The following is a 23,368-nucleotide window of genomic DNA, read 5'->3' on the forward strand; positions in this document are numbered from 1 at the left end:
AAGGCTTCCTTCTATCTCTCCCAAATCTTCCCAACATTCACATGTCCACGAGCTCCGGGAGTTACGAGAGAGGTAGACAAACTTTTCCACATTCGCTTTTCTCTATTCCTTGCATCGTTCCATGGGATTTCTGCCGCGTCACATGGGAGGGAAGGACAAAGGGGCTTGTTGCCGGATCCGAGAGCGGTCAGGAAGCCAGGAGAGGGATTTTAAGGCCTGCATCCCATGGTCAGAGCAGCGAGAAAAGACAAATCGTTCTGGCAACAACAGTGCTGGCAGAGGAAGGAGAGAGTCCAAAAGGGGGAGGATTAGCCTTGTTCCTATAAAAGCAGAGTCCAGCAAGCAGCTTCCACTACACTGAGAGGAGCTATGGCACTCCCTCCAAGGTTGCACATGGAGGGCTGCCCCCCACAGCAGTGATTTCTGTCAGCCAGCTGTTGGCACAACATCTGCATCCCCCTCACCCTCCCTATACGTAGCCCCCTCCTCACACACACCAGCGGCCAAATCAGATTGCTTCCAAATAAACCTGAATTAGCCTCTCACACTTAAAAAAAACCAAGCCCTCAAGCTGGAGACAGTGGGCTGTGGAAAGGAAGCCGCCACACCTGGCCAAGGAGCCAAACAAGGTTAAGACCTTCGTTCTCCCTCTGCGCAGAATCCTCTAACTCAATTGATCCAGCTTGCTCGCCTTTTCGCTCCTGCCTCTTCGCACCTGCTCTGGCCGCGGGCAAAATTAGGTTCCCTTTGAATCAGCAACTCAGGAAAAGTGTGTTGCCAGGCCAGTGCACTATGCCCAGAAATAGAGACATCTAGTGTGGTGTATGCCTGTTGTCTTTGTCCATGGAGTTTTCTTGGCAGGGATACTGGAGTGGATTGCCGGTTCCTGCTCCAGGTGGATCACGTTTGGTCTAAACTCTCCACTATGACCGGTCCATCTTGGGTGGCCCTGCACGGCATAGCTCATAGCTTCTGTGAGTTATTCAAGCCCCTTCGGCATGGCAAGGCAGTGATCCATGAAGGAGAAAAAGCAGGAAAAAATAAAAAGCAGAGACATCACTTGGCGACAAAGGTCTGTATAGTTAAAGCCATGGTTTTCCCAGTAGTGATGTATGCAAGTGAGAGCTGGACCATCAAGAAGGCTGATCCCTGAAGAATTGATGCTTTTGAATTCTGGTGCTGGAAGAGACTCTTGAGAGTCCCATGGACTGCAGGAAGATCAAACGTATCCATTCTGAAGGAAATCAGCCCTGAGTGCTCACTGGAAGGACAGATCCTGAAGCTGAGGCTCCAAGACTTTGGCCACCTCATGAGAAGAGAAGACTCCCTGGAAAAGACCCTGATGTTGGGAAAGATGGAGGGCACAAGGGGAAGGGGATGACAGAGGACGAGGTGGTTGGACAGTGTTCTCGAAGCTACCAGCATGAGTTTGACCAAACTGCGGGAGGCAGTGGAAGACAGGAGTGCCTGGCGTGCTCTGGTCCAGGGGGTCACGAAGAGTCAGACATGACTAAACGACAACGACAAAGTGTGGTGTATGGGGTCCAGCAGTCAGGAAGGCGGTTTCTGCACGTTCTGTAGAAGAGGGGCAGATGGGGCTCATCCACCTGGGAAGGGAGCCCATCTAGGGGACGGAAAACTCTGATCATAAACCTCCACTGCCTTGCGAGATATCTTTGAGAGAAGAAAAGGCTCGGGAGTGAACCCTACATGAATCCAGAATGGAGTCCAAAAGGGGTTTTTGGTGGCACCTTGAATGCCTCCTTCCGGCAACACCTGCAGCCAAGAAGATGCCAAACGTCTTACACTGATTTCCTATGGACCACATTGGTGTGGCCGAGAGGGGTGTCATGTCATCTGGGCAGCCCAGGACCCCCATACACACTGCCCAGGCTTGTGTCCCAGGGGGGTCACTTTGGTGCTGCAAACCCAGCGGTTTGACTTCACCCCTGAAGGCACACTCCATTGTCTCTCGAGACAGACGGATGCCAGCGAGAAGTGGTGTACAAAAGTGAGAGGAAGATGTGTGTGTTGTTCTGAGCTCTGTTTCCAGGCAGGAGAAGGGAAGTACAGCATCAGCTTCCCATTCAGCAAGGCCCCCCCCCCCCAGGTTCTCTACCAGGTAGGACTTGGGAGAAAGCCCTCTCTAAAGCCCTGGAGAGATGCTGAAAGTCAGTGTAGGCAAGGCTGAACTAGACAGACCAAGGACCTGACTCAGTGTAAAGTAGCTTCCCAGGCAGAAGCAGAGCAACCTCGTAGGATACAGGTTCTTGTGTTAATTACAGGAAGGCAGCCAGCAGTAGTAGGCTGTTGCCTTCATGCCCTGCTGGTGATCTCCTGCAGCAATTGGGCTCCCCCTGTTGGAAAAAAGAGCTTGCGCCGCACAGCTTGATCCAGCAAGAGCAGGGGTCAGCGACCTTTTTCAGCCGTGGGCCGGTCCACCGTCCCTCAGACCATGTGGTGGGCTGGACTATATTGGGGGGGGGGGGGAATGAACGAATTCCTATGCCCCACAAATAACCCAGAGGTGCATTTTAAATAAAAGGACACATTCTACTCATGTAAAAATATGCTGATTCCCAGACCGTCCGCGGGCTGGATTGAGAAGGCAATTGGGCCGCATTTGGCCTCTGGGCCTTAGGTTGCCTACCCCTGCGCAAGACAATTTGTTGCCTTCAGAAATGAGTTAATTGCAGGCTACACTTCAACAATTTGTGGCTTAGCAGGAGATGAAGTTCTCAGCATGGGAGGTAACAGCTAGGGATGTGGAAATGGCCAAGATTCACTTATTAGTCCCGTGTCCAGAACAAAAATGCACCCGGCAAATAGGATCTATAGTCGCTGTTGTTTTCAGTCCTCAAAAGACACGCAACTGATTGCTCTCCCCTCCACCTCATTTGCATTCTGCTTCCTTTGCACGGACATGAATTGGGGCGGGGGGGGGGGGGGAACGTAATGAAAACATCATTAAGCATGTAGTTAATTACACGAAGTTCCACCACAGAGGACAGCAAGGCAAACAACATTCCCCCGCCCCGGAAGCAGGACAGCAACAAATGCAGAGCGGATCAGAAATCAGTGCTTTCCTTACACCCCTAGCTATGGCTGATTTGAAACAGAGGCAGAGGGGAAGGGAGCCTCTCCTTCCAACTCTGGATAGCAGCCATGAAATTAAAAGACGCCAGCTTCTTAGGAAAAAATGACAAACCTAGACAGCATCTTAAAAAGCAGAGACCTTGCCGACAAAGGTCCGTATAGGTAAAGCTATGGTTTTCCCAGTAGTGATGTATGGAAGTGAGAGCTGGAGCATAAAGAAGGCAGATCTGAATTCTGGTGCTGGAGGAGACTCTTGAGAGTCCCATGGACTGCAAGAAGATCAAACCTCTCCATTCTGAAGGAAATCAGCCCTGAGTGCTCACTGGAAGGACAGATCCTGAAGTTGAGGCTCCAAGACTTTGGCCACCTCATGAGAAGAGAAGACTCCCTGGAAAAGACCCTGATGTTGGGAAAGATGGAGGGCACAAGGAGAAGGGGACGACAGAGGACGAGATGGTTGGACAGTGTTCTCGAAGCTACTAGCATGAGTTTGACCAAACTGAGGGAGGCAGTGGAAGACAGGAGTGCCTGGTGTGCTCTGGTCCACGGGGTAACGAAGAGTCGGACATGACTAAATGACTAAACAACAACAAACAACAACATATCGTCAGAGACCGTTTTCCTTTTTACATCTCACCTGGAGTGGGGGGTGGGGAATACCTGTTCTGACGAGGCTCAAAAAAACCCCAATGAACAGGTTGCAATGTTAGAATTTTGGAAAGAGGAAAGTGTCATCCTGGCTCAATTTAAACCTTGGATTGACTCTCGTAGCCTCTTTTTGTAAAAGAGCAAAGCAAAGTCCTCTCCTAACACACACACACACACACACACACACACACACACACCACACCCTCTGCCAGTCCCAAGTTTGTCCCAATCAGTGAGTCAAATGCACAGCAATGATGGCAGGCTGCTCTCAGGCTATGGTGCAGACAAGCCCTGGGTCAACAGCTGTCGAACTGCCTCCAGCCTTTCCCCTCCCAAGAAAAATGGCAGGGTTTTAAAAGCTGGGTGGTCGTTTTAAGCAGGGTGGGGCAGGTAAAGAGAAGGGGGCTGGACAGGCAAGCTAGAATCTAACGGGGAGGTGAGGTGGGCTAGGCTCAGGGTCTCTGGAAAGAGAGGGACCCCTGGGAAGAGAAAGGATCAGGCCTTCTCGGTGGTGGCACCTGCCCTCCCATCAGATGTCAAGGAAATAAACAACCAGCTGGCTTTTAGAAGACATCTGAAGGCAGCCCTGTTTAGAGAAGTTTTTAATCTTTGATCTTTTATCGCGTTTTTAACATTCTGTTGGGAGCCACCCAGAGTGGCTGGGGAGACCCAGCCAGATGAGTGGTGTATAAATAAGAATATTATTATTATTATTATTATTATTATTATTATTATTATTATTATCATCATCATCATCATCATCTTCCCTGCCAAGTTTCGATGGACAGCGTTTGGAAACATTGAGGGGGAAACCAGAATCTATCTTTCTTTCTTTCTTTCTTTCTTTCTTTCTTTCTTCCTTCCTTCCTTCCTTCCTTCCTTCCCTTCCCTTCCCTTCCCTTCCCTTCCCTTTCCTTTCCTTTCCTTTCCTTTCCTCTCTCTCTCTTTCTGACAGCTCCTTGAGGAGAAGGGGCAAGAACATGCCTCTATTGAAAGGGCTTTAAAATGAAGTGAAACTGCGTGATTAGCTGAGGTAGCAGAAGGTAGAAGGAAGGCCAAACCTGACCGCTGCCAGCCACACCAAAGAGGCTAGCAGAGTACCCGATCTGCCCTATAAGGTAAAGGCTTGCAAACAGCATGTAATTAAAGTAAACGAATTGCATTTACTGTGTTTTTTGCTCTATAAGACTCACTTTTCCCCTCCTAAAAAGTAAGGGGAAATGTTTGTGCGTCATATGGAGTGAATGCAGGCTGCGCAGCTATCCCAGAAGCCAGAACAGCAAGAGGGATTGCTGCTTTCACTGCGCAGCGATCCCTCTTGCTGTTCTGGCTTCTGAGATTCAGAATATTTTTTTCTTGTTTTCCTCCTCCAAAAACTAGCTGCGTCTTATGGTCTGGTGCGTCTTATAGAGCGAAAAATACGGTAATTGATTACGTGCATCAACAGGGAGCGCCCAACTCAATTTTCTTCCAGAGCGTCTTAGTCCTTCAATAGCTTCCCTAGCAAAGTTTTCCAGTAGTGTGAAGAAACAAATAAATATTTCTTCCAGTGTGGATCTGTGGCTGCACTGCTACCAGGTGAGGCTACCTAACACTAGCCGTACTGTGAGGAGACCCAGTCAAATGAATGAACGTGACCACAGTGCATTAATTTGAATGGGACTTCTCTGAGCAAATCTCTCTCTCTCTGTCTAGCCTACTTTGCAGGGTTGTTAGAAAGATGAAATGAGCAAACACCATTTACGTAGCACAGGACTGGACTCCGATTTTAAAAGCTACAGATTAAACCACATCCAGATTTGGGGGGACCTGTTGGAAACATGACGAGGCAGATCATTCATGTGTGTGGGCTTGTGGGGCACAGATGCCACGCAGGGTCTGTTCCCCTGCTCACACACTTCCCCTCAGCTGTCACGAGCCAGGCTGTGCAACCAGGGCAGCCATCGGCTGGGGATTGATAAATTGCTGTTTAAAATATTACCATATGCCACTTCTGATAATTAGCCCACAGCCCCAGGAGACAGCAGTAATGAGTGCTCTCAAGAAATAATTAGCCCGATCCGTCGGCTTCACCGGTGCCTGCCCTCAAAATGTCAAGCCTCGAAAGATGCATGGATAGCGTCGTGGCATCGCTTAGCCACTGGGGGGCGCTGGACTTGCCTGGGTCACTGTGGAAATCAGGAGCTTTCTATTCTTCCCAGGAAGAGATAATGAACATTCCTGCTTAGCTTTGCGGTAGACTCCTTCTCTGAGCCAGAAACTGTGGGCTTACAGAGGTTGATAGACCTCAGCTTGCCTCACCACTGACCATTGGTCATGCTAGCTGAGGCTGATGGGAGATGGAACCTGTAAGGCCCAAGGCTTCCCAACCCTGACTCCAAGCCTTGTGCGACATAATAATAATAATAATAAAATAAAATAAAAATTATTTATATCCCGCCCTCCCCAGCCGAAGCCGGGCTCAGGGCGGCTAACAACAATCAAAATAATCCAACATTCTAAAAACCTTTCATTATAAAAATTAATTAAAATCAAATTGATGGCAACTATTGAGCAAGACTCTGTACAGATTGCCAGAGGAGGGGGTCAGGCTGCGCCCTGACCAAAGGCCTGGTGGAACAGCTCTGTCTTGCAGGCCCTGCGGAAAGATGTCAGGTCCCGCAGGGCCCTAGTCTCTTGTGACAGAGCGTTCCACCAGATTGGAGCCACAGCCGAGAAAGCCCTGGCTCTAGTTGAGGCCAGCCTAACCTCTCTGAGGCCTGGGAACTTCAGGATGTTTTTATTTGCAGACCGTAGGTTCCTCTGTGGGGCATACCAGGAGAGGCAGTCGAGTTTTAGACCCATAAACTCCTAACAAGGAAACCAAAATGGCACAGCTCCCTGCACCGGAAACGTTCTGCTGTAACAATAGGTGGCATGAACATTCAGCCACTCATTATTGAGGGGAAGGGTGCGGAACAGGTCTCGGTGTTTCAATTTCTGGGAATGGAGTTGAGAGATGACCTAACCTGGGGAGAAAACAGTAAAGACCTGATGAAGAGAGCACAGAAGAGGTTATATTTTCTGAAAATCCTCCGGAAAAATAATCTCTCAAAGGACATGTTGATGGCATTTTACCATTGTACTGTTGAGAGTGTATTAACTTATGGTCTCTGTGTGTGGTTTGGGAGCTGCATGGTCAGGGGAAAAACGATGCTGTCCAGGGTTGTAAAGACTGCAGAGAGAATAATTGGGTGCACTCTTCCCATCTTGGGTCAAATCTATGCTTCCAGGTGCCATAAGAAAGCTGCAGAGATAGTGCAGGATAGTGCGCACCCCGGAAATGATTTCTTTCAGCTTCTGCCTTCTGGAAGAAGGTACAGGGTTATAAAGACTAGGACTAGCCGCCTGAGAAACAGTTTCTATCCAAATGCAATTTTGGTTTTAAACGCAGCGTAATGTAGTGTCGGACGTGGGTGGCGCTGCGGGTTAAACCACAGAGCCTAGGACTTGCTGATCAGAAGGTCGGCAGTTCGAATCCCCATGACGGGGTGAGCTCCTGTTGCTCGGTCCCTGCTCCTGCCAACCTACCAGTTGGAAAGCATGTCAAAGTGCAAGGTAGCTAAATAGGTACTGCTCTGGCGGGAAGGTAAACGGTGTTTCTGTGTGCTGCTCTGGTTCGCCAGAAGCGTCTTAGTCCTGCTGGCCACATGACCCGGAAGCTGTACGCCGGCTCCCTCGGCTAATAAAGCGAGATGAGCGCCGCAACCCCAGAGTCGGCCACGACTGGACCTAATGGTCAGGGGTCCCTTTACCTTTACCTAATGTAGTGTCTGTGGGAGTATACTGTATTTAATTATGGGGTATCAGAGTTCTTAGTGGGTTAACCAGGCTGGGATAGCTGGGATAGCAGGCTTGTTGGTTTTGAATGTCTGATGTAGATTTTTTAAATTTCGTTGTTCTGTATGGGACAATGACAATAAAGATTATCGTCTGATATCGTATCGAATGGAGGGGGAAATTGGCTAGCTTCCGCCTGGCCACAAAACTCCACAAGAGGGAAAAACTGTGCAAGCAAGCTCACTTCCCTCCCTTCACAAAAAAGTAGCATTACTATTTTCAGAATTGGATGCCTCAAGGATTTTCTGCAAAATACGTTTGACAAAAAAAAAAAAAAAAAGGATTGAAAGCCAGGATACCAATTCATAAAAAGTGGGGGGGGGGGGGGACCAAATAAATGCACTAGTGGAATTTCAATGCAATATGGTGGCTCAGGAAGGGGGCGGAGCCTGCCCAGAGATTGAAGGAGAAGAATCTTTCAGGTGATGTGAGGGAGATCAGACAGAATCTGGACTTCATTGGCTCTTCACAGTAATTAAATAATAATAATAATAATAATAATAATAATAATAATAATAATTTTATTTATTCCCCACCTTCCTCAGCCAAGACCGGGCTCAGAGCGGCTAACACCAGGCATTAAAACAATGGATTAAAATACCACTTAAAAACAAGATTAAAATACAACGTTAAAATGCAGCCTCATTTCAGTAGAAACTCAAATCCAAAACTTTTTTGGGGATTAAAATGTCAAGTCTTCACCAAGGCTAACTATCCTGACTGGTCCTACGTGGGCCAGAAAAAAGCCAGGGAAGTCCCCAAATAGGAGTTCCATCACAGAAGGAGAAAGGAAAAAGGAAAGAGGGGAAGGGGATCAAGTTGATTCCAAGCCAAAGGCCAGGCGGAACAACTCTGTCTTACAGGCCCTGCGGAAAGAAATCAGATCCTGCAGATAATTGCCAAATAGAGTCAGACCAGTAAGAGACAGGCAGGTCACGTGAGCCGTACTCACCTGTAGAATGTGGCCCCCTAAGTGCTGTTCAAAGAGCTCTGTTAGCAGGGTGTTCACATTCCTCCGGCCAGCAGCTGTCAAAGAGAGAGAGAGAAGGAACCCGCTATCAGAGAGGTCACGCCTTGGACACCCCACCACCCAGTATTTGGCTCCCTGATCTCCACACTTGCCAAGGAGAAGCTGCTGGTGCCATGGCATTGAAACTCATGGTGTGAGCAGGAGGGCAGGGATTCGAGAGGCTGAGAACTTGCAAAGTTCCTCCCCGTGGAACGCCCTCCCACCAGATGTCAAAGAGAACAACAACTACCAGACCTTTAGAAGACATCTGAAGGCAGCCCTGTTTAGGGAAGCTTTTAATGTTCGATGTAGTACAATATTTTAATATTTTTTTGGAAGCCGCCCAGAGTGGCTGGGGAAGCCCAGCCAGATGGGTGGGGTAATAATAAATTATTATTATTATTATTATTATTATTATTATTATTGGGAGAATGTGGAATTTCCCAGCCCTGGAAGATCCTTCTTGGACCCCAACAATAACCGCAACACATATTGCAAGTTTGGCTCCAGCACGGAGCTTACTCACCCCCACCCCCCTAAAGCTGGAATTGCAGAACTGAAGATCTCTCTCATCAGCAAGAGATTTGTCCTAAGAGAGTTTACTCCAGGGGTCAGCAACCTTTTCCAGCCGTGGGCCGGTCCACCATCCCTCAGACCATGTGGTGGGCTGGACTATATTTTGAAAAAAAATATGAACGAATTCCTATGCCCCACAAATAACCCAGAGATGCATTTTAAATAAAAGAACACATTCTACTCATGTAAAAACACCAGGCAGGCCCCACAAATAACCCAGAGATGTGTTTTAAACAAAAGAACATATTCTACTCATGTAAAAACACGCTGATTCCTGGACCGTCCGCGGGCCGGATTGAGAAGGCGATTGGGCCGCATCTGGCCCACAGGCCTTAGGTTGCCTACCCCTGGTTTAATCCACAGGATACCAGCTACTTCCTGCTTACGTTTGCAAAGGAGAGTGTACTTCTGAACATAAACAGATCCCCTTGCTGCTTCTTGATCCCACTCCACATCTCTGAGGTCAGGAAGCCACTTCCAAAAAAAGGAAGAAGGAGGAGGAGGAGCAGGAGGAGGAAAAACTCTCTTTCATCTTATATTTGTTCAGGGGATAATGATCAGGGACTGACAACCAAAGTTTCAGTCTCCCCACCTGTCCCCACAATAAATAAATGAAGTGCAAATATAATCTTTCCCACACACCGACCTCCTCATTTTTCGAAGGCCTTTCCTTCGTTCAGCAGTGAGCATGCTGTGATATCACAGCAGCCCAGCCAGTGCTTGAGGACGGCTTGTAGACCATCAGCCATCAAGTGTTTTAAGGTCTGTATATAAGCATGTCAATCCTAAACCTTATCCATCTTGCTCAAAGGCAAGAAAGCATCTCAAGCGACTGAACCACGGGGTTAGAGGTCAGCTACAGAGAGAGACCCTCCTCCCCACAGCTTCTTCTGGACACCAAAGAGCAAATTCTTAAGCCCCGAACATTATCAAAAAAAAACAGAAGAAAGAGGAAGGGGGGCAGAAAGGTTGGAATTCTTTTCCAGAAGTAATTTAAAGGTAGAAGGGAAATGTGAAGAAGAGGAGAGAAGCCTGAGACAGAGATCTTTTACAAAAAGAGAGAGATTTACCAAGTAATTTGGCAAAACAAGAGCTGTTACTAAGAGGGGCATTTGCATCTCAATTCCGGGACAATTTTATACAGGGACATACAAAACAACAACAACAATAAACCAAGCCTGTCATCCACATCTCCTCTCTTTACATGCATGTGCATCTGTGCACATTGATGCTTGCACAAACCCCGCTCTGGGGTGGTGAGCGCACACAAGCAAGAACCAGGCACTCACTCTGGGGGGAGACAAGGACAGAGCCCTGGGGGTGTGGAGGGGGAAGTCTGGAGGGGAGAGAGAGGACCTGCCATTGTGCTCTGCACATTCCTGGGAGATGGGATTAGAATACTTATCAGCTCCGCATTCACTGCTCCCCAGCAAAGCTGAAAAGCTCACAAGACCCCGGCTTAACCTTCCTTTCAGCCCCTTCACTCCCTTGCAGTGAAGTTCCCTGGCTCAGGGGCCGAAAGAGAGGGGGTGTTGGGGGGGTGACTTGCGGACGAGGACACCCAACTGTGAGATGCCAAGAGGAGAGGCCCTTAGAGAAATCCATACAGAGCCCGAAAAAGATGGCTTCTGTTCCGCCACCTTTCTGAATTCCTGGGGCTGTTTTGATGCAGGTTGGGAGGAGTTCGAAAAAATCTGCCGGGAGTTTGCCTCGGCAGAAACCGGATCGTTTGGTGCTTTGAGGTGGTGTAGCAAAATGGTCAGCATCTTAAAAAGCAGAGACATCACCTTGCCAACAAAGGTCCGTATAGTAAAAGCTATGGTTTTCCCAGTAGTGATGTACGGAAGTGAGAGCTGGACCATCAAGAAGGCAGATCGCCGAAGAATTGATGCTTTTGAATTCTGGTGCTGGAGGAGACTCTTGAGAGTCCCATGGACTGCAAGAAGATCACACCTATCCATTCTGAAGGAAATCAGCCCTGGGTGCTCACTGGAAGGACAGATCCCGAAGCTGAGGCTCCAATACTTTGGCCACCTCATGAGAAGAGAGGACTCCCTGGAAAAGACCCTGATGTTGAGAAAGATGGAGGGCACCAGGAGAAGGGGACGACAGAGGGCGAGATGGTGGGACAGTGTTCTCGAGGATACCAGTATGAGTTTGACCAAACTGCGGGAGGCAGTGGAAGACAGGAGTGCCTGGCGTGCTCTGGTCCAGGGGGTCATGAAGAGTCGGACACTACTAAACCATTAAACAACAACAACAAGCAAAATGGCACCTCGAATCATAGAACTGTAGAGCCAACCTGCCAATTAACCCTGGGCACACCCAGGGTCCACCAGGGAATCTTCCTGTGCCAGCCCTGTTGAAGCCAACAAGGGGGGGGGGGGGAGAGAGAGAACTGGGCAAAATGCTGAGCCCCCTCTCCTATTAGTGTCAATGGGTCTGCCCAACTCTTGTCAGTCATATTAATTAACACTCATTAAATTTATCACCTGCCCTTCGCCAGCAAAGTCCCAGTGCTGGTTACGACAACTTAAAAATCGGAGAAAGTTGCATTTTGCAATTCTGCCCTAATCTTCTATCCCATCTGTCAATGGGATGCCACTGCATAAGTGGCTGTGGGATACAGCCGGGCTTCCAGATTTGAGCTTCCAGACTGCTGTGGCAAGGGGATCATTTGCACCCGGTGCCACAGTCTTGCCCCGGCTCAGCAAACACTACGGAAAACCCACACCCGCCTGTCGGCAGGTGGCTTTGCTTGAAAGGGACACAGATGAAACGGAAAGGCTGTGAGTCTGTGGCAGAACATCTGCTTTGCACGCAGAAGGTGCCAGGTTCAAATTCCAGGTGGAGCTAGGAATAAACCCCTGCCTGAGCTGCTGCCAGCCGGTGTTGACAATACTGAGCAAAATAGACCAACAGTTTGACTCTGTGTAAATTGGTATTCTATATAACCTTTTGGAAATGAGGGTTTGGAGCTCAGCACCCCCCCCCCCCGCAACTCCTCAGTTGCACAGTTGGTACAGAATAAGACTCTTACTCTCGGGGTCGCGGGTTCGAATCCCACGTTGGGTAAAATATTCCTGCATTGCAGGGGGTTGGACTAGATTGGCCCCCGTCGTCCATTCAAATTCTACAATTCCTCAAATGCTCAGAGACACCACTTGGCTTCAGTAAAATTGTAATTATACACCTGGTTTTCATACATACACGTGAAGCTTGCCTTGCAGGGAGTCATGCCGTTATTCTGTCAAGCTCAGTGGACTTGGCTCTGGCTGGCAGCAGCCCTCTGTGGTCTCTGGCAGGAAATAGACATCCCTATTGCTGCCTAAAGGTAAAGGGACCCATGACCATTAGGTCCAGTCGTGGCTGACTCTGGGGTTGCGGTGCTCATCTCGCTTTATTGGCCGAGGGAGCCGGCGTACAGCTTCCGGGTCATGTGGCCAGCATGACTAAGCCACTTCTGGCGAACCAGAGCAGCGCACGGAAACGCCGTTTACCTTCCCGCCGGAGCGGTACCTATTTATCTACTTGCACTTTGAGGTGCTTTTGAACTGCTAGGTTGGCAGGAGCAGGGACCGAGCAAGGGGAGCGCACCCCATCGCAGGGATTCGAACCGCCAACCTGATCGGCAAGTCCTAGGCTCTGTGGTTTAATCCACAGCACCACCCATGTCCCTATGATCGCTGCCTACCTCATCCTTTTAACTGCAGATGCCGGGGAAATGGACATGGGAGGGTTTCTGTGTGTAAGGAAAGGGCTCTAGCGCCCAGCTTGCCCTCAACTATGGGAAGCAGGCTGTGGGGTTAAGCCCTGGGTGAAATCCTGCCCCCCAAACTCAAATGGTCATTCACTGCATCTCTAAGGCTCTTTCAGTCTGACGCTCGACTAGGCAGACACAGACCCACAAAACCATGATCCTGGACTTACTGGGGCAAAAGGAGGGCAGGAAGAGAAATCAATTATCAGAGCTCACTTTCAAGGAGAAATAGTATTTTTACAAGGAGAAATATTATTTTTACAAAGAAAATCTCTCTCTCTCTCTCTCCCCCTCTTTTTTTTTAAAAAAAGGAAAAATAGCTGCAGCGCCAGGCAGCCTCGGAGATGGCATTTATAATGGCTGTCCCCGTTATCTGTACGAATTTACTTGTAACTAACAAACAGAGAACTCCCTTGACAGACACTCAGAACAATACCAGCACCGCTAATTGCCGCAATTTGCTCTGTCATTTTCTTTAATTCCTTCATTTTTCTCTCTTGAAATAACCCCGCGGGTCAGACAGAATGCTCCTATAATTAAAAGCATTTAATGTAAGAATTAGAAAGCTGCTAGGATTACGGGGAAAAGAAGGGTACGGTGTGGTGGGGGGAGAGTGAAAGAGGAATATATGGGGAGGGGGACAGAAATACACCCCCCACCAACACACACGATTGCAACATCGCCAGCTTTTAAAGCCATAAAGCAGGGGGAAACGACAACCACAGGCTGCCCAGAAAACACAAGCACCTTATATTAAAGGTAAAGCTAAAGGTACCCCTGCCCGTAGGGACGCGGGTGGCGCTGTGGGTTAAAGCCTCAGTGCCTAGGGCTTGCCGATCGAAAGGTCGGCGGTTCGAATCCCCGCGGCGGGGTGCGCTCCCGCTGTTCGGTCCCAGCGCCTGCCAACCTAGCAGTTCGAAAGCACCTCCGGGTGCAAGTAGATAAATAGGGACCGCTTACTAGCGGGAAGGTAAACAGCGTTTCCGTGTGCGGCTCTGGCTCGCCAGAGCAGCGATGTCACGCTGGCCACATGACCCGGAAGTGTCTTCGGACAGCGCTGGCCCTTGGCCTCTTTGAGTGAGATGGGCGCACAACCCTAGAGTCTGTCAAGACTGGCCTGTACGGGCAGGGGTACCTTTACCTTTACCCCTGCCCATACGGGCCAGTTGTGTCCGACTCTAGGGTTGTGCGCCCATCTCGCTTAAGAGGCCAGGGGCCAGCACTGTCCGGAGACACTTCTGGGTCACGTGGCCCAGCGTGATGAAGCTGCTCTGGCGAGCCAGCACCAGCGCAGCACACAGAAACGCCGTTTACCTTCCCGCTATAAAGCGGTACCTATTTATCTACTTGCACTTAGGGGTGCTTTCGAACTGCTAGGTGGGCAGGAGCTGGGACCGAAGGACGGGAGCTCACCCCGCCGCGGGGATTCGAACCGCCGACCATACGATCGGCAAGCCCTAGGCACTGAGGTTTTACCCACCCGCGTCCACAGCGCCACCCACGTCCACACAGCTTATATCATTTGATTATTATTAGTGGAAACCTCTGAAAGGCAAAGACACAGAGACAGTGGGAGGTGCTGGCATGGTGAACTTGGACTGGGATGACCCGGGTTCGAAATGTGATCAATATACGGTGTGAATCAGCAAGGGAGCAAAACAGCCGACTCTACAGGTGGAAGGAAAAAGTCAGCACATCACGTCAAAGGTCACCAACCAGCGAGCTGGGACCCAGAAATGGACCACAACAAAACTGTTGACCAGGCACCCTAATTTGATCAGCTTCCACGAGGGCTGCCATGTGGTCACAGCCAAGGTGGTGTAATGGTTAGGGCAGGGGTCTGCAACCCACGGCTCCGGAGCCGCATGTGGCTCTTTTACACCTTTGCCGCAGCTCCGGGGCGGATACTAACGAGGGGAGGAGGCGCATTGTGCGCCCCGACACTCCCCACTGTGGCGGGCACTGTACTGGCTGTGACGTCGCATGGGGGCGGTGCGTGCGTTAGTCACGCACCGTCCGGACGTCACCTTCCCGCTCGCCCACCCACTACATTGTAATTGGCATGTACGCTGGTCACTGTTTTGAAGGGGAGTGAAGAACACACACACACAAAAAGGTAACTTGTTAATTTAACGTTTATTTCTATGAGGAGGAGTAATTCTGAGGGGTCAAACAAAGAAATAATAAAAAAAAGTGACAAAAAAGTTATTTTTATAATGACGAGTTTTGCGGCTCCCAGTTTTTTTTTCTTCGGAAACGGCTCCAAGTGGCTCTTTTTGTCTTAAAGGTTGCAGACCCCTGGGTTAGGGTGTCAGACTAGGACAGGGGTAGGCAAACTAAGGCCTTCTAAATCCGGTCCATGGACGGTCCAGGAATCAGCGTGTTTTTACATGAGTAGAATGTGTGCTTGTATTTAAAATGCATCTCTGGGTGATTCGCGGGGCATAGTGATTTGTTCATTTTTCTTCTTCAAAATATAGTCCAGCCCCCCACAAGGTCTGAGGGACAGTGGACTGGCCCACTGCTGAAAAAGTTTGTGGACCCCTGGACTAGGACCTGGGAGAGCAGGGTTCAAATGCCCACTCGGCTGTGTAGCTCACTGAGTGACCTTGGACCAGTCAGTGTCTCTCAGCCTAACCTCCCTCACAGGATGAAATGGGGAGGGTGGAGAACCACGCACAGTGGTACCTCGGGTTAAGTACTTAATTTGTTCTGGAGGTCCATTCTTAACCTGAAACTGTTCTTAACCTGAAGCACCACTTTAGCTAACGGGGCCTCTCGCTGCTGCTGCGCAATTTCTGTTCTCATCCTGAAGCAAAGTTCTTAACCCGAGGTACTATTTCTGGGTTAGCGGAGTCTGTAACCTGAAGCATCTGTAACCCGAAGCGTATGTAACCTGAGGTACCACTGTACACAGCCTTGAGATCCTTGGAAGAAAAGGCGGTATGTGAATGTAAGAAGGAACTACTACGGCAGGAGAAAGGCATAGGCCCTTTTCCAATAACACATTTCTGAATACTAGAACTGAGGGGGGAGAGACTTTCTGCAGGCAATGGCTTTTCCCACTCTCCTTGCTCACCCAGACCATGACTTTGAGAACAGCAGCAGCAGCAGCAGCAGCAGCAGCAGCAGCAGCAGCAGCTGGGAAGAGAGGAGCTCAGGGATAGTTTTTAAAAAAAAAAAATTATAAAATGCGTGTCCTCGTTTCTCAATTTGATTCTTTTACATGGTTTTGTACGTTTTGTGCATTGCGATTTGCTGTTATTTTTATTGATTATAGACGAGTAATTCTTTATTGTAATTGACAAGTGTAAACTGTTTTTTTATTATTATTATTATTATTATTATTATTATTATTATTATTAAGTACTGCTTTATTTGATATAAGTTGTTTGTTTTAAACTTACTGTGACTTTTTATATTGGATCAGATTGTTACAATTAATGTTTAATGTTTTATTATTTATTTTTATGCTTGTTGGAAGCCACCCAGTGTGACTAGGGCAACCCAGCAAGATGGGCGGGATATTATTATCAATAACAATAACAATAATAATAATATTCTATCCTGCAGCTAAGGGACGTGGGTGGCGCTGTGGGTTAAACCACAGAACCTAGGACTTGCTGATCTGAAGGTCGGCGGTTCGAATCCCACTGACGGGTGAGCTCCCATTGCTCGGTCCCTGCTCCAGCCAACCTAGCAGTTTGAAAGCATGTCAAAGTGCAAGTAGATAAATAGGTACCACTCCAGCGGGAAGGTAAACAGCGTTTCCGTGCGCTGGTCTGGTTCGCCAGAAGCGGCTTAGTCATGCTGGCCACATGACCCGGAAGCTGTACGCCGGCTCCCTCGGCCAATAAAGCGAGATGAGCGCCGCAACCCCAGAGTCGGCCATGACTGGACCTAATGGTCAGGGGTCCCTTTACCTTTTTATCCTACAGCTGTGCCTCTGCTAAGAGAGCTTTCTATGGAGAAGGGCCTTCTGTCTATTTTACAGTCTATTTCTATGGCTTTCGAGACTTCACTTCAAATTTATTGCATTTATCTCCCAATTTTCTCTCCAAGGAGCTCAAGGTGGCGGTACCTATTTCTCCTCCCCCTTCTCCACACTTATTCCCCACAACAGCCCTGTGAGGTAGGGCTGGGCTGAGAGGCAGTGACTGGCACAAGGTCTCAGCCAGTGAGCTTCATGCCCAAGTTTGGGGGCGGAGATTTGAACCCTGGTCTCCCGGCTCCGGGTCTGATTCTCTAACCGCTGCACCAAGACCGGCTCCCTATGATTGAAATGAAAGTATGCTGAACGAAATGAATGAATGGAAGTACGCTGAGGACTAGAATGCTGAAATGGCCATTGCGGTGGGATAGCTTGCATGCCATCATGGCAGAAGGCGGCGGTGGGGAGGGGCGTCAGGAAGTTGCCGTAAGAGTCTGCAAGATGTGAGACTTGGAGGGAGCAGGGATGCCACATCAACATCTCCCTGAATCTAGGGCAGGCACCCCCAAACTCAGCAGTTTTGGGACTACAATTCCCATCATCCCTGACCACTGGTCCTGTTAGCTAGGGATGATGGGAGCTGTAGTCCCAAAACAGCTGGAAGGCCAAGTTTGGGGATGTCTGATCTAGGATCTGGAGGCAAAGAGCAGGAGCCATTTCCAGGTCTCTCTGCACGGGTTGCCAACTCCTAATGCCACAATCAGTCCCTGACTGACACAGTCCTTTTTCAGAATATCAGCCCAGGCCCACTTTGCTTTTTTGAAGCTCCTGTTCTGGAAAGCTATGAGGGGTGAATGCTGAACTCGGGGCAGATTTTCAGCGCAGGAAGGAGGGCAGAGAGGGCATCGTAGCTGTTTCTGTCGTGAGCGGGGTAGAACGGCTGCAAAGGCCTCTAGGAAAGGCAGCAGCAGCAGTAGCAGCAGCTGGAATAAAGCAGGTGAGTGGAAGGATGGAAATATGTGAGGGGATGGAAGAAGAACGGCAGCTGAGAGGACAAAAGGAGGGCAGCTCTGACGGAGGTCTGAGAAAGAAGTTGAGGCGAGGGAGAGAGGGGTATAAGAGACAGGGCAGAGAAAAAGAAGGCAGAAATTTAGGAGAGAGGAAAGCAAAGACTAGACAAGGTGTCAGAGGACAAAAAAAAGCAGGAATGAAGGGAAAGAGAAAGGTACCAGATGACAGAGGAAGGAAGGAGGCGGAGAAAACGAGGGAGAGCTGAATCGTTTTGGATGCCATCGGTGCTTTTTAGTGTAAGACAACACAAAATATAATGGTGATTATTACTTTTTTTCCCCTTGCTCACTGTCAAAAACAGGGTTCACTAAAGAGTCGGGGAAATCCAGAAAGCAAAGAGGACACCACAGCTAAAAGGACATGAAAAATTTGGCCAGCAATGCATGGAAATAGGGGTTCACTGGGACTGAGGGGGAAATAGCATGCCAATTCCTCAGTGTGTGAAATGTGGAGAGATGCTGGCAAGTTTGAAACCATCGACGCTGCCGAGGCTCTAAGAAATAAGCTCGCAAGCAAGCCATAATAAGAACGGACAACCAGTTTTTGAAAAACAAGGAAACTTTGCTCCCTCTAAAGCAGCGGGAGAGGGTAGGCAGATCTCAACTTGTTCTCAATGCCGCTCCAAATGTAACTTGGATTCATCCCTCTCTCCACAGCGAAGCATTGGCTTCCATGCATTTTGTTCTTTTAAAAAAAGTGAATTTGTTAATTTCACCAGAGACTATGCTCTTAACTAAGCCCTCTGCAAAGGAAGGGGTTCCGAACACACAACCCTTACTGTTTTTCATGAAAAGTGAGATGGTGATCATGTAGGAAAAGGTGCAAACAAGATTATTTGGACTTCAATATGAAGTTTGGGGAGTTTGTGAGAAATTAATCTTTAATGTCTGCTTCTTTATTAGACACCTCGTTGCAGCTTTGAAGGATGGCGTGCCTTGCAGGTGGGTTCAGGTGCTTGAACGAAGCCCTTCAATGGAGGGAAGATTTCCCCCCCAAAATTGTGACGTTAAAAAAAAGAACCACTCCAAAAATTGTTGAAACTCCAGTTGAGATGTTAATCAGAAAATTTCACTGACACGTTTCCAACTTTTTTTCAATGCTTTTTTTGGCAGGTGGGGGGAGGAAGATCAAGCAGTGATCTATAAAAGGAAATGCTTTGCAACATGTAGAACAATTAATTGAACTTTTAAGTGGCTGTTTTCCCCATAATATATGTGGGCCCAGATTCACTGGAATTAAGATACAGGATGTAAAAAGAATTCTTCGAACTCAGTTGTGACACAAGCTTAAAAGTGCAATTTCAGCAACTAATGCTACCAAAGTTTTGGATTTTGGTTAGTAAATAATACCCGGAATTGTCAAGTGAAGTAATCTCTCATCTGCTGCCACTTTAAAAAACCCAGTTTAGCCGTAGAAATTAGTTGTGAGTTAGTCTTTCTAATAACTTACCCCCGCCACAACACCATAACAAAATCTGGAAGCATAAACATGCTCAAGTGTCCCACTGAAATCGTCAGCCTTTTTAAAAACCACTGGTTTTCAATAGCATTTCAGTCTTTTGGTTAAGATCAAATGTAAAAATCACTGGTTTTCATTTGGCAGTAATGCAAAGGCAGCTCTACATGCATTGCCATGTGAATGGCAATTTTAGGATTAATAATGTGCCTTATTGGACGCGGGTGGCGCTGTGGGTTAAACCACAGAGCCTAGGACTTGCCAATCAGAAGGTCAGCGGTTCGAATCCCCGCGATGGGGTGAGCTCCTGTTGCTCGGTCCCTGCTCCTGCCAACCTAGCAGTTTGAAAGCACGTCAAAGTGCAAGTAGATAAATAGGTACCGCTCCAGCGGGAAGGTAAACGGCGTTTTCATGCGCTGCTCTGGTTCACCAGAAGCGGCTTAGTCATGCTGGCCACATGACGCGGAAGCTGTACGCCGGCTCCCTCGGCCAATAAAGCGAGATGAGCGCCGCAACCCCAGAGTCGGCCACAACTGGACCTAATGGTCAGGGGTCCCTTTACCTTTACCTTTAATGGTCCGTATTAGCACTATCAAACATCAAAAGTGAAAAAGGGTCCAAAGTTGGAATTCAGACGTGGGTCTCAAACTTGGACCAGCTGAAGACCACGGCATCAGATTATCTGCAAATTCTGTAAACATCCAAATTCTGCAATCAGAATTAAGCAATCTGGAATGATCTGGAATGATTTTCAAAATTGTTATTCCTTTTGCAAAACATGTTGGATAAGGGATGAGTAGAGAAAGGGGCTTGACATTTCCAATTATTATTTCCAGGGAATTTTAAACACCTGAAAGATGGGTCATTCATGTGCCCATTTCACAGACAGAGAATAACAAAGGCCTAGGAGTGACTTAGCCTGAAAGCCCCTGGAGAGTTCGTGGCTCTTGCTAGATTTGAATCCAGGACAAGACTTGAATCCTCACCAAGGTCATCAATCCATACCGTTTTTCAGGCAGCAAGTGAAGGAACAGACAACAGAACACTCCTTCAAGTAACCAGCACCCCTGAATATAGAAAAGCAGCACGTGACAGAGAGGGATATTTAATCCTGACTTTCCCCCTGACACGCTAGCTTACTATGTGTGGGGAGTTTGGTTAGATGGAGGAGCATCAAGGAAGGGTATCAAGGAAGCTCTGAGAAGGCGCAGCCCAGACAAAGTTCAACCTCATGAGAACTGAGGCGAAAAATGCAAATTGGATAAATTTGGGTGGGCTCCCACTCAGTCTAGAACTGAGGCAGCCTTAGGCACTGATTCCTGCCAGTCTCAACCCCCTCTTTCCCCAGCTGCAGAACGGGGCTTCTAAGAATAACACAAGCCTAAAGAATTGATGCTTTTGAATTCTGGTGCTGGAGGAGACTCTTGAGAGTCCCATGGACTGCAAGAAGATCAAACCTATCCATTCTTAGGGAAATCAGCCCTGAGTGCTCACTGGAAGGACAGATCCTGAAGCTGAGGCTCCAATACTCTGGCCACCTCATGAGAAGAGAAGACTGCCTGGAAAAGACCCTGATGCTGGGAAAGATGGAGGGCAGAAGGAGAAGGGGACGACAGAGGACGAGATGGTGGGACAGTGTTCTCGAAGCTACCAGCATGAGTTTGACCAAACTGCGGGAGGCAGTGGAAGACAGGAGTGTCTGGCGTGCTCTGGTCCAGGGGGTCATGAAGAGTGGGACACGACTAAACGACTGAACAACAACAACAACAACACCTTTCAGGGCTGTTGTGAGAATGAGTGGCCTAGTGTTGGTCTCCAGGCCCATCGGCCCCAACCAGGTCTCGGGGGTGACAGAATCCAGCCACATCTGTGGATAGCCACAGGTTCCTGATACCTGAGCTTTATCTCTTGCACTGCCTTTGGGGGTTTCCCCCCTTTCCTTTCGCAGCTTCCGAGTTTGGGGGGGGGGGGAGAGAGTTAAAGACGGAGTCCAGTGCAGAAATGACTTTCCTAAATCTCCATGTGGCCACACTGAGGTCTAGGAACTTACTTTTTTCCAAATAAATTAAAGAATTCGATGCAGCGCCCATGTGCTCCAGTGTTAGCGGAGTAGCAGCCCAAAGGCAGCCTACAGCCGCACCTGAACGAAAACAGCAACCGAAGAACTGATTCCGCGGTGTGCGTTGTGCGAAAACAAGGCCCACAGCGGGGGAGGAAGATGGGGCGGGGGGGTGGACAGCACATGCAAGCACCATCACAACCGCAATCCACACAGTAATTTTGTCCTGTCAACGTGCAATAATCATAATATTTCACCCTCCACTGAACAATGGTTCTTAATCTCTTAAAACATGTTATTTTTCCCCTCCCTCCATTCCACGGCAGGAGGAAGCGCTATTTAAATGAATTTATTTTGCTACGCCTAAGACCGAACAGCGCAAGGCCTGCCTGTTCACATCCTGGACTTTTTGCTGACTTTCAGGGGAGCAAATGGCACACAGGAGAGAAGGGTCACCATTCACTTCTATGGAGGGGAGTGTTACAGAAATTACAGGGCAGGGGGCACATCTTTAAAGCTGTTAAATGTGACAAATATTATGCCTGAATGTATCCTTCCGACTTGACAGCTCAGGGAAGATACCTAGCTTTATAAATCATATGAAATGGTCAAAGGCCTGGAAACGATGCCTTATGAGGAACGGCTAAGGGAGCTGGGCATGTTTAGCCTGGAGAAGAGGAGGTTAAGGGGGGATATGATAGCCATGTTCAAATATATAAAAGGATGTCACATAGAGGAGGGAGAAAGGTTGTTTTCTGCTGCTCCAGAGAAGCGGACACGGAGCAATGGATCCAAACTACAAGAAAGAAGATTCCACCTAAACCTTAGGAAGAACTTCCTGATAGTAAGAGCTGTTCGACAGTGGAATTTGCTGCCAAGGAGTGTGGTGGAGTCTCCTTCTTTGGAGGTCTTTAAGCAGAGGCTTGACAACCATATGTCAGGAGTGCTCTGGTGGTGTTTCCTGCTTGGCAGGGGGTTGGACTCGATGGCCCTTGTGGTCTCTTCCAACTCTATGATTCTGTGATTCTATGAAATCAACCCCTTTGCCAAGTTCCTCCATTCCAACGCCATTTTGCCCTTGGAAAAAGGACTCTTCCCCCTGGCACCTCCTGCCATGATCCCTCAAGCGTGAGGACACAAAAGATGATGTATCAGTGATGCTGTACAAACTGTATTCTGGGATATTGTGGGAAGTTTGAACCTGTTGCGCAACAATAAAGGATATAAGTCTACTGACTGCTGTTTTGCTCCAAATTACCGTATTTTTCGCTCCATAAGACACACTTTTTTCTTCCTAACAAGTAAGGGGAAATGTCTATGCGTCTTATGGAGCAAATGCATGGTCCCTGAAGCCGAATTGCCCAGGGGCGAAAAGCAGATCATGCAATGGTGCAAAAGCGTGGTTACAAAGCACGGATCCACATGGATTCTCTGGATTTTTGCATTGGGCTACCCCAAACTCACCGTCAAATCACATGTCTGTGGCCACAGCATGAACCACAAAAAGCATACATCCACTGTTTCGTTCCGAATATATATCTTTTCTTGTTTTCCTCCTCTAAAAACTAGTTGCATCTTATGGTCAGGTGCGTCTTATGGGGTGAAAAATACGGTACTTGGCTGGAATTGCAAAATTAATGAATGTTAGAAGAATATTGGAATGAAGTTACATGGTTTTAGCAGAAGTGTTATTAAGAACTATATGAATATTAACTGTTAATGTGCCAAAGTGGAAAATTTAAAGTTAAATTGTGTTAGGATAAATTATAGAACAAAAATTGAAGAAGAGAGAAAGGATTTGTTGAACCAGCAAATTTGAACTAGAATACAAAAAAGGGAGGTGCGAGGAAGTCGAGGAAATAAGCAAATGAAAGATATAGATAT

At 48.2% G+C, this 23,368-nt stretch overlaps 1 protein-coding gene across 4 annotated transcripts in view; it reads right to left on the reverse strand.

Annotated features, from left to right (window-relative positions):
- The window catches only part of NPAS1 (neuronal PAS domain protein 1), a 96,206-nt gene that overhangs the window by 41,545 nt on the left and 31,293 nt on the right, over positions 1 to 23,368 (reverse strand). For all 4 annotated transcript variants that reach the window (XM_083455016.1, XM_083455017.1, XM_083455018.1 and 1 more), the window contains one exon: positions 8,576 to 8,649. In XM_083455016.1, coding sequence (XP_083311142.1) covers positions 8,576 to 8,649 — 74 coding nt within the window. The remainder of the gene's footprint in view (positions 1 to 8,575; positions 8,650 to 23,368) is intronic.

This window comes from Podarcis tiliguerta, assembly GCF_965153285.1.
Source record: "Podarcis tiliguerta genome assembly, chromosome: 8".
NCBI lineage: Eukaryota > Metazoa > Chordata > Lepidosauria > Squamata > Lacertidae > Podarcis > Podarcis tiliguerta.